At 40.3% G+C, this 11,859-nt stretch overlaps 2 protein-coding genes across 2 annotated transcripts in view; both read right to left on the bottom strand.

Annotated features, from left to right (window-relative positions):
- Nucleotides 1–52: 52 nt before the first annotated feature.
- On the bottom strand, nucleotides 53–6,485 carry LOC135107868 (cytochrome b-c1 complex subunit 2, mitochondrial-like). The gene is made up of 8 exons (XM_064018190.1): nucleotides 6,325–6,485; nucleotides 5,020–5,168; nucleotides 4,259–4,450; nucleotides 3,496–3,715; nucleotides 2,159–2,584; nucleotides 882–993; nucleotides 547–656; nucleotides 53–439 (listed from the first exon to the last, which is right to left on the bottom strand). Exons 1-8 carry the CDS (start codon nucleotides 6,367–6,369, stop codon nucleotides 359–361), a joined length of 1,335 nt encoding a protein of 444 aa, XP_063874260.1. The 5' UTR covers nucleotides 6,370–6,485; the 3' UTR covers nucleotides 53–358.
- An 851-nt stretch (nucleotides 6,486–7,336) lies between these two features.
- The window catches only part of LOC135107865 (cytochrome b-c1 complex subunit 2, mitochondrial-like), a 13,159-nt gene continuing 8,636 nt past the window's right edge, over nucleotides 7,337–11,859 (bottom strand). The window contains exon 5 of the mRNA XM_064018172.1: nucleotides 7,337–9,417. Within this exon, the coding sequence (XP_063874242.1) occupies nucleotides 9,394–9,417 (24 nt within the window). The 3' untranslated portion in view covers nucleotides 7,337–9,393. The remainder of the gene's footprint in view (nucleotides 9,418–11,859) is intronic.

Below are 11,859 nucleotides of genomic sequence, written 5' to 3'. Positions count from 1 at the left end.
TACATATACATTCATTTGGTTACTGTCAAAGGTAATGAAGAAAAGAAAAGTATTCTTATATTACTTTAACTCCAGAGGTATTGGTACATACACTGTCATTCATCATAAATATCTACAGCTTCTGAACACTGCCAGAAGATTATATACACAAAACAGTTTTCTAAGGAGGAGGATGTCACATGTACATTTTTTACTCTTCTGATATTAATTTTTGGGTAAAACTTCAACTTAATATGATGCTTAATTTCCAGTGAATTAAAACATCAAATGATGGTAACATGTGTACATATTTTCACCATTTTCAAATTTGTTAAGAAGATTCCACAAATCAAAACAAGAACGAGTGTTTCCATGCGTCCTACAACTGGTCCAAATAAGCAATATTGGCATTCCCCAATACACCCATGCTCAGCTTTCCACTGAAGACTTTCCTTAGGGCCTGCAAAGAAAGCAACACAAGATAAAAGTGGTTCTGCACTTTGACATTCACCTTCTTAACATGTTATAGTATACAACTTGTCAAGATCAAAATGGCAAGCAACTCACAGCATCCACGGCTGAAGGTGTCACAGCATCAACAGCAGCAGCAGCAGCAACTGGATCATTGTACTTGCCCAACAGCAAAGCCTGGAGTCCCATGTCAGCCAAAATCTCTCCTGCAGACATTAGTCAGTTTATGTACACTCACACATACATACAAAGGGAAGGAGTATTGCCTTTCCACTTCTGTATGTCCAAACACACATTTACAAGTGGAAGAATACTGACTAGCTTTGATTACTGTCTTCTAATTCAAAAGCTGAGAAAGAGGCAACACATTCAACTACACGAGAAGTCTTTAATGTGCAATATATATACAAAAATGGCAGTGATATACCAACCTCCTGATTCTGAAGCCATATGGATGGCAGCCTTAACACAGGTCTTTCCCTTGGCAGTTTCTGCTTCTGTAACTTTGAGACCCTTAACAGCAGAATGAACTGCTCGCACCACCTGCAGAAAGTGCCTATTTAGAATTATGTTCAAATAATTACATATAAAGTGGATGAGCAAGCAGAAAATCAATAAAAAGAATGCAAAATTATGAGCAAATTTTCATCAAATAATTTTAAAGAGATTATAGAAATATTAATAATGCATTACTACACTACTCTGCAAACATAAGATATCCCTATCAGCAAATATATAAAGCCTGACATCTGTCAAATATACAAGCCTCATAATGCATATCTGGATTCACATCCACTTTTTCAGTTGTTGATCATGAAAGTACACACTCAGTTCTTTGTAAAATATCTTGTTCTATTTGACAGAATGTACTTTATAGGCAGATGTACAGTGGAACCTCATTTACTAAACACCTCCCTTTTTGAACAAATCAGTTTTTGAACAAAATTTTGAACTCATAATTGTTTCAGTTCCCATACCATAATTCAGTTCTCAAACAAAGTTACTTGATTTCAAATACTAAGAGAAAGCAAAAGTTGCGGTTTATTATTAATTTATAGTTTCTATAAAGATTTCCTTCATTTTTATGTATTTGGAAAAGAGACAGTGGGTAAGCCAGTAATTTAATCTTTAAAATAAGTTAAATGTGATCCTGTTTGTGAGCCTCAATGTAACAAACAACTTTCAGCACTCAGGAGCAATCCCAAGCCACCTGTGGCTCTCCTGATGACCCCCATTGCCATCACCACTGCACAACTACATTTTCCCAGTAGTTTTTCTCAGCAGCAAGATGTCTAAGTGTTATGATCACCTTCAGTTTGGTGGTAAGTGGATTATTCTTTCCTGTGTCAGTCTGTAAGGCTTCCCTCACTAGATCGATGACAAAGACAATACCTGCACTGTCTAAACAATATCTTCTGATAGTTCCGTGTCACTAAGTTCATTCAATACATCCTTTCTGGATAAATAATTTCTGAGCTGGAGAAGTTGTGGAGCGGCCATCTTGACTACAGGAGCATCTGTCATAAGCCACTAAAGGGTGGACTTGTGTCTAGGAACGGATTAATCCATTTTACATTGATTCCTATAGGGAAAAGAGTTTCAGTTTCCGAACATTTAGGATTTTGAACAGCATTCATGAATGAATTAAGTTTGAGAATTGAGGTTCTACTGTACACTATTCCATTTACCTCCACAAAAAAAAACTTACCTTGTCAGCTGTTGCTGATTCAGCCACCACAAAATAACCGAAGAGGCCTGCATCACTGTAGCTGATGTTGACAGCAGAGGCCATGCCATTGCCCCCAGAACTAGCAACTACCTTGGCCAGAGCACTGCTAGCATTGCTGCCATACTTGACACTTGGACCCACACCAAGGATGTGCTGGGCCACAGCAAGAGCAGCTGCATCACTGCTACCCAAGCTGGCTCCTGAACCAGCAACAGCAATAACAGAGATTGGTGCATCAGATTCCTCACGAACTTCTCCACCACCATAGACAGAGGCTCCAGCTGGCCCATCTCCAGCACCAACTCCGAGACCCTTGGCATAATTGACAAGGGCACCATGATCCACCCCAAGGCCGACCACTACCATACGGCTGGCCAGGTGAGTCTGAGCCACATATTCCTTCAGCTGTAAGAAATGGAGGAAGCATACTGACAAGGAGCACTATGCACTATTATTTTACAAAATAACATATAAAATGGACAGGGTGATAATTCAACAGTATGGCGATGTAGTTCATGTAACATATTCCTTCAGCTGTAAGAAATGGAGAAAATATATTTACAAAGAAAACTATGCACAGACATTTTGCTAGATAACATATGAAACAGACAAGGTGATAATTCGATAAGATAGTGATGCAGTTCACCTAACATACAAAACAATCACTGTCACAACCAGATTCTTTTACCAGATAAAGTAATGGGATGAAGCTCAACAAAATATATAACCTCATGATAAGGCAGTGACCCAATGGACAACTTCATTTGCACACCATTCAACTCCACATTCTATTACAGCTACCATTCATGATTCTGCAACCTTTGTTTGAGGAACAAAGGCAATATCCTAGTCCATGGTCTTTCCCTACAGTATCATAAATGTATATAGGACAAGTGTTGCATCAAACACCACAAAATACAATTCATATCAACTGGTCTCTGAATTACCTGGTTCACTGGACAGAATAAATAATAATGCTTATGAAATAATTACTTTGAATGGTACATGAGAGTACTTATCTTCCCAATCCTCAATACACTCCATTTCCAACATTCCTTAACGAGACACATTCAATTTAACATTGTGATTTCTACAAATCAGCAAGGGCAAAGGAATATCATATATATGTCTTCATGACACAGGTTACATCTACGAAAAATATTCTCTCTCTCTTGATTAGGCATCCTATGTACTGATATGAATTCAGTGTCAGCACATATACAGCACTAGAGTAGAGTCTTACAGCTGATCCTTGATGTGTATTTTTCATAATGAACTCTATAAACCCTTTAAAATAGAAAAATAACAACACCCACCGTATCAGGAGAAAGCTTGCCAATTTTGAAATCAGACATAAAGAGGGAGTTTGCCAAGCCAGTGTTGCGGAAGGCAGCCTTGTGCAGCATCTCTAGTGCCAGGGTGGAGGGTTCCCTCAAAGCCAGTTCAGTCTTGACACGTCTGAGGTTTTCCTTCACCTCCCAAGCCTTGAAGGCAGGCTGGGTGGACACTTCACCAAGCAGTTCCAGGCCACCATCCCTGTAACATCCCAACATATATAAAAAAATGTATTTACTGTTTATAATCTTTTACAATGGGGATTATCAATTTGGTAATTTACAAAATCATGACAAACTACAACTATAGATTTCAAACATACTATTGGAGCTGGTTCTGTACATATCCCAAATCTATGAAAAGGATATACAATAAGCTAATCTACATATTCATTCAAACTTTGAATCAAAATATTATCAAACTGATGAACATTTTCAATGTTAAGAGCTTTAGCTACCTTAAATCAACCATGTGTTTACAACATAAATACTGTATTGCTTCAAGCTTTAGTTCATATAATATGAATACTGTATTGCCAATAATGTCTCAATAAATGAAAGACCAAAGTAGAAATTTCTTGTAACAAATAACATATAAAAGTTAAAACTGTCTGCAGTTTGGATATAACTAAAATAGAAAAGTTTTCTATCATGTAATACTAATGGTACTAGTAGTTGCAAACCCAAGTGGTAAGAATTATATAGTGTGATTCAAGAAGAGAAGAAAGAATAATAGAACACTTACAGGTTATCCCGGATCACCTCCAGGCCATAGAGGATGTGCTCCCTGCCTCCTTCAGCTTCAAGGGAACCTCCGAGTTGCTGCAGTGAGCGAGTGATGGAGAAAGCAGTGGTGTTGTTGGTGCCGAGACCTACACATGTCCGCAGCATGTGGGAAGCTCCCACCTGGCTTGGGGCCTCATAGCGTGAGCCAGCCCTGATAAAAGACCAATTCTGTAGTGCATGTTATATGTTGGAAAAATGACATTTTTTCCAACATATTTCATGATTAGCGAAAAAGTACCATTCAACCAAAGACAGTGAAAAGAGAGCTTCAGTAAGATACAGCCATGACATATATGGTCTTAAGCTGTATTACTCTATTAATTCCCAGGGTACCATACTCTGTGGTATAGTGTATGGCTCATAGGTAACCACTGAAATATGTCAGAAATTATATGTATGAGAGCACAGTAGCTTGGACAGTAGTGCATCTGACTACAATGCAAGATGTCCCAGGTTTGAATCCTGGTCACTGCTGAGTCATAGGAAGATTGCTCACTCCCAGATTCACCCAGCCTTAAAATGGGTACCAGTCAGCTATAACTGGGAACATAAATCCAGTGGAAGAAGGAACTGGCCACCCCACTCCATATGCCGAGGCCCAGGAAGGGTGATGCTACCAGCCCTTCACAAACACTTATAACTGAGTACAACACACATTTACTTTTACTCCATGTATAAATCAGAAACCAGCCTATACTTAATTTAGGCCACACAACTTACTTAAAGAGCACAGCTACCCTAGAAACAGGGCTGTTGTTCTCCTGTGATGCAACAACCACTCCGGAGGGCAAGGAAGTCACCTGGGGCTGGTGCTGTGGCAGGGTGTAGTTGGTTTGTTGGGCAGCTGCCTGTGCCCCATAGCTCCGCTTCTGCAAAATACCGATCATTTATGATATTCTGATCAGTTTATTTGGCATGATGAACTTATTGAGCTACGAAATTATGTTTTAACCATAAGGATGGAGTGAATATAAAGATATATATTGAAATACAAATACATATGCACTGTAATACTGTTTATTCCAACACAAATATTTCATGAAATATTCATGAGACTGTGGTGGTTTCTCTACTGTTCTCATCCCTCAGTCTCTTTATCTCCTCTTAGATGGTGTTTTAATTTTGCAGTATGCATAGAACACCCTGAGCTGGCTTTGATTTTCAGAGCAAGCATACTCTCAAAATGCCTCTTTGCACCTTTCATAGCAAACATAACCAAACCTAACTCATGGGGCTTCAAACTACATAACTTACTGAGGATGATGGATATCAAAGTACACTTTATTTATTTATTTATTTATCCCTATTCTTAATTGACTTTTTTTTTCTTCCATAATGTGGGTAAATGTTACATTCGGAGAGGCACACCGCAATCTCCTCTCTCAACCACAACAAATACATACTAGTGGTTGAGCACAAGTCAGTAAAATTTGACTTCCAAACCTAACCTATAATTTATGAAATTCACGCAGTAACACTGGTCCAGATGATTGTTACTGTTCTACAGCATATTACTATTATGTGAAGAAAAGAAAGTTACACACTAGCTGATAACGTCACGCACCTGAAAGTAATATTAGCCGAAAACAGAACAACTTTTCAGTTTCAAGACACTTATTCATCAATTTTTGACCACTGCTTTGACCCTTTTATGGGACTGACATTTCAGTGGGCATATTTTTTTTTTAATTGGATTTTTGTTGCCCTTGGCCAGTGTCCTTCCTACATAAAAAAAAAAAAAAAAGTGATACTGTTGTTTTGAATTTATCAGAAAACCGCCCGGCAAACTGTCTTGACCTACATAAATTTCTGTTAACTGCTGCCCAAATGTCTCAAGGCGGTGAGATCCACAGGGTAAGGCAGGTTAAGGGCAAGGCAACTGACGGCAGCGGCTCGCCGAAACAACAACAGGATCAGCTGAGGGATTGCGTAGTCAGCCGGCCACTCCACCCGCCGCCGCCCGCACGCCTGCCGCGCCCATGCCCCTGCCCCAACCTCACCCTCACCATACCCACCAATACTCACCACTACATTCTTCAGGAGCCCAGGTTTAGTGAGTTTGGATGCCATTTGGCCTACTTCTGTGCTGTGTGTGGTGTTGCCTCACCAGCTGAGCTGCTACAAGACCCACAAGCCTCCGGTTTGGCAGACAACAGAAGGAGAGAATGCGTTCGATTACCACTTTTTCCTTTTTTCCTTTTCTTTTGATGTAAACAATAAAAAATGCTTTGAAAATTTTATCATTTTTTTATTTATTCTCTGCGTATGTGCATCTTGAACTAAATTAGACACCAGTTTAATATTATGCCAGTTCTAATACGAACACTGGCAGGCTTAGCTGAACAGGACTTTTCTCTCTCTCTCTCTCAAGGGCAATAAAATATATATATATATATTTTAAATCCCATTGAGTTATCAGTTCCCAAAGAAGAGCCAAAAGACATGCTATATATTCCTTGATATCCATCATGATTCTTCTGATTCTCTACCAGGCACTAAACTTGCACTTTTTTTTTTTTTTTTATATATAAGTAGGCATTATTTCTTTTTATAGTATAGAACATAATTTGCTCTGATGGGATAATCTACATGTAAATTATAGCTTGTAATATAACACAATTCTTTTTTTTTTTTTTTCTATATATTTATCTTCACTTGTAGATGAACTTACCAGAACAAAATCATCTGCAAATCTAGCCAGATATTTTCTATGTAATCTCACGGTTTATATCCTGGTATTTTTTGATGTCACATTAGTATGATTTACTCCTCATGCCACATTTCACGCCATAATATATATATATATATATATATATATATATATATATATATATATATATATATATATATATATATATATATATATATATATATATATATATATATATAATATAATTCTTTCAGTGATCTTTCTGTCTTATCAAGATTATATTATCACTAGTACAGGACATAAATGCATCCAATTCTGCAACACCTAACATCAAAACTCATCCAGTTTCCATCACCCTTGCTTTCATGTGGTGAATAAAAGAAAAACTCTGACTATTATTTATTAAAAATTATTTACACAACTACGTAACTACAGCTAAATTGGAAGGATTCCTTGGACGGTCGAGTTCTAATCTATCACTCTGTAAAAATTGAGATTCATTGGACGGGTTTGTTACATTGTATCAATGTTCTTCCCTTCTGGCATTTGGGAGAAGACTTTTCTTAACACTACATGGACGGCCTGTTATAACACGATAATACTAAGAGCACACATAAGCCACGTTTGATAAAGATGCATTCGTATTCTGACAATATTCAACCACAGAAAAATTGTAATACTGTATCAATACTCAAAGAATAACATCTCGAGGCTACATTAATGACAGAATCAATTGTTTGTTTGCTTCCTCAACTGACCAGACTGGCATGTGGACAATATGTATGAATATTCTGGATCATCAACAAGATTCATCATGGCATCTGCATCCACCACTCACAGGTGGATGCATTTTCTCATATGATGACATGCATGTCAGTCACCACTACCATTAAAACATGAAAATATGACAGACAATTCTAAATTTTGAATGTCTTGTATATAAAGCAAGTACAATGCAGACATTCCTGTTCAACTTTTACAGCTTAATCAAAATTTCTGAGAATTTTGTTTTGTTAAATATAAAAAAATTATATATGTTAGTATCAGGATATATTACTTAAAACTATCCTAAGTAATCCATAAGTTAATCTCCTAGTTATTTGAAAATAAATATTACAAAACCAAAAACATGTACACAAGTAATGCTACTAAATCAAGCCAAAGTTGATATTATTGTGCTCTACTGACCACATATCAGTTTATACAGAAAGCAGATGAAATATGACATGAATCACCTAAAGAATGCAAGAAAGTTTAACTTGTAAGCATTTAATGAGTTGTGGCCAGTGCCCAGGAACAAATTTCCTTAGGAAAAGAGAATGGAGTAAGTAGCATTCAGTCTTGTGGAAATTCATAAACTATGCAATGTCTTGCTTCACAGACAATTTTTTCCCAAAAGTACTATTGGTACTTGTACTACCAATGGTAATCATTCATTATGGATAGTTTCAGTTGAGATGTTGCTTGAAATGCATAAAGAAAATATATCAAAGAATCCTGAACACACACTTTAACTGCTCATTCCTAAATATCAGTCCTAGTACTAAAATGACTGCACATTTTATGGCAAAAATATTTAATAATGCACTAATTAGTCTTTGCCAACACAGTATGCGGTACAGACCACAAACATGCAAAGGGAGCATAACTTGTTTGTGATGTAATACAATGTTCTCACATATATACATACATACATGATACACATGTATCAGATCTAGCCATAGCCACAACTACTTGCAAGACAAAAGTAAATTGTGGCTGTGCAGCCATGGAGACGAGATGCTCATATTCAGTCTCCACTTCTGGCTGAATTACACCACCTGCACTTTTGACAATAATACTCAAACAGAAGTATTATGGACACTTTCTGCAGCAGTTGTTTCATCACTAGGTAAAAAATGTTACAAATACAACTTTGAGAAGAAAGGAAGTTTTCTTAAAAACTCCACTCTGAGATGAAGATTATTACTTGCACACCTGTTGTTTAGTTGGATACATTTTGATACCTGATCCTATCACCTTGCTTGATGTGAAAAAATATTATTCTGATGAATTATAAGATTCATATGATAAAAATAAAATTTTAAGTTATTATTTGGTATTTCAACTCTACCTACAATAAGTATCAGGAAAACAATAACAATAAAATAGGGAGCTACACTAAGACAACCCTATTCAACGATATAATAGAAAAGGACACTGAGCTGCAGCAGAATCTGAAGTTTGTACATGGGGTGGTTATCAGGTATGTCAGTGACGCCCAAGGTACCCAAATGAGATGAACAGCAGCACCACCACCACTGTGCCACTGGAGGCGATGGAGGAAGAGCCATTGCAGCCATCAGAGGTGCAGTAGCATTCCTCCCAGTACACACTGTTAGCATCCAGCCCCCAGTTGCACATGTTGGTCACACCTGTCTCTGACACTGAGGAGCAACGACGTATCACCGTTCGCCATCTTCCATCCCCTGTGGAGTACATGTGTATCAGTATTATGGTGTGCGTGCACACACACACACACACACACACACACACACACACACACACACACACACACACACACACACACACACCGTCTTGACCTCTACGGCAGGACGTGTGACCTTAGGCGCTCTCGAGCAGCCTCGGCCAGCTTGTTGGTCTTCCCCGCCCCCTATTGACAGTGACCTCAGTTTTTTTTCTGTTTTCAACTTTTAGCTTTTAGTTTTAGGATCGACCTGGTGGGATTGTTGTTTTTGTGAACACTTTTAGCGCGTGCATGTCGATACATAAAGAAAAATGTGTGCTTCAGTGCAAACATACGAACACAACTACCTCCTGCGTTGTAGGCGAGGATCCGGTTACCCGCCGCCCAACGTGATACAGTGCCTTAAGACCTTAAAACTATTTCGGAACCGAGGATTGAGAGGAGGCAAAAGTATGGTGTGTCCCATCAAGGTAGTGACCTCCAGTGCCAGGGAAGACTGCAGGGTGGAGAAGAGGGAATACAAACACTTTCTTCCCTCCCTCCTCTTATTTAATGCGACGTCTCTGGCCAACAAGATGGACGAGTTGATTGTGACGGTGAGATCTACTTGTGCGGACATTGTGGCGGTTACTGAGGCGTGGCAGATTGTTCCTGAGGTGTGCACGATGCAGGACTACCAGCTCTACCATCACCTCAGGTCAGGATACAGGGGGAGTGGAGTGGCCGTTTTCTGCCGGTCTGCCCTCAGCCCCTCATACCTCCCTGTCGATATTCCTGCCGGTGTGGAGGCCCTGTGGGTGAGAGTTACGTCCCCCTCCCATCCCAGCAACACGGCCTCCATCATCGTGTGTGTCGTGTACCACCCCCCACGAGCCGCCACAGCACAGTTACTCACTGCTCACATCATCAACACTGCTGACGCCCTGAGGGTGAGGTATCCTGCCGCCAAGCTGGTCATGTGTGGGGACTTTAACAGATTAGATATCAACGATATCCTACACCAGCTACACCTCACCCAGGTCGTGGACTTCCCCACCCACCAGCAAGCCATCCTCGACCTTATACTGACAGACCTGGGCCAGCAGTACTCGCCCCCCAAGCCGCTGCCTCCCATGGGACGGAGCACTCACCTCTCCATACTGTGGACACCCACACCCATCACCTCGACCCCCCCCGGTCAGCTGTCACCAGGACCCAAAGCCCCATGCCTGACTCAGCCATGAGGGAGTTTGGGCAGTGGGTGACACAACACCTGGGGACAGAGGTGTTGGATGTGGAGGACGTCCACTTAAAATGGCAAAATTACGTCGCCACCACCACAGAAGCCTTCCACCGCTACTTCCTAGCCAAGAGCGTCACAACGCACCCGTCTGATGCCCCCTGGATGACGCCCCGCATTAAAAGACTCATGCGTCAGCGGACCTGGGCGTTCCACTCCTGCCCGGTCCTATACAGGAAAATAAGAAACAGAGTGATCAGGGAGATTAAGGCTGCAAAGGCAAGCTATTACCCAGACAAGATTCACCACCTCAAGCTGGCCAACAACAGACAGTGGTACACTAAGATCAAAGCTTTGTGTGGCCTACAAAAGCACACTTCATCTCTTCCTTGCACCTCACACCTTCCTGGTAATCTCCCGGCTCAGGAGATGAACGATCACTTTGCTGCTATCTGTCAAATCTTTCCTCCCCTCCACACCACTCCGCTTCCTGCCTATCTTCCCGCTCCCTCCGATCTCCCCAGTGTCCAGACGGTGGATGTTTTTAAGAGAATACTCAAATTCAAACCAAGATCCACCACACCCACTGACCTTCCTACGCGCTTCCCACGACCTTCAACACACACACACACACACACACACATACACACACACACACTGCATAAGCATATGTACAACGAAAGACAAGGCAACACACACACACACACACACACACACACACACACACACACACATACACACTGCATAAGCATATGTACAACGAAAGACAAGGCAACACACACACACACACACACACACACACACACACACACTGCATAAGCACATGTACAGCGAAAGACAAGGCAACACACACACACACACACACACACACACACACACACACACACACACTGCATAAGCATCTGTACAACGAAAGAAAAGGCAACACACACACATACACACACACACACACACACACTGCATAAGCATCTGTACAACGTAAGACAAGGCAACACACACACACACACACACACACTGCATCACCATCTGTACAACGAAAGATAAGGCAACACACACACACACACACACACACACACACACACACACACACACTGCATAAAAATCTGTACAACGAAAGACAAAGCAAAACACACTCTGCATCACCATCTGTACAATGAAAAATAAGGCAACACACACACACACACACACACACACACACACACACACACACCTTGAAATACCTTG

Source organism: Scylla paramamosain, chromosome 16 (genome assembly GCF_035594125.1).
Source record: "Scylla paramamosain isolate STU-SP2022 chromosome 16, ASM3559412v1, whole genome shotgun sequence".
NCBI classification, from domain to species: domain Eukaryota; kingdom Metazoa; phylum Arthropoda; class Malacostraca; order Decapoda; family Portunidae; genus Scylla; species Scylla paramamosain.
This window is presented reverse-complemented; position numbering and strand designations above follow the sequence as displayed.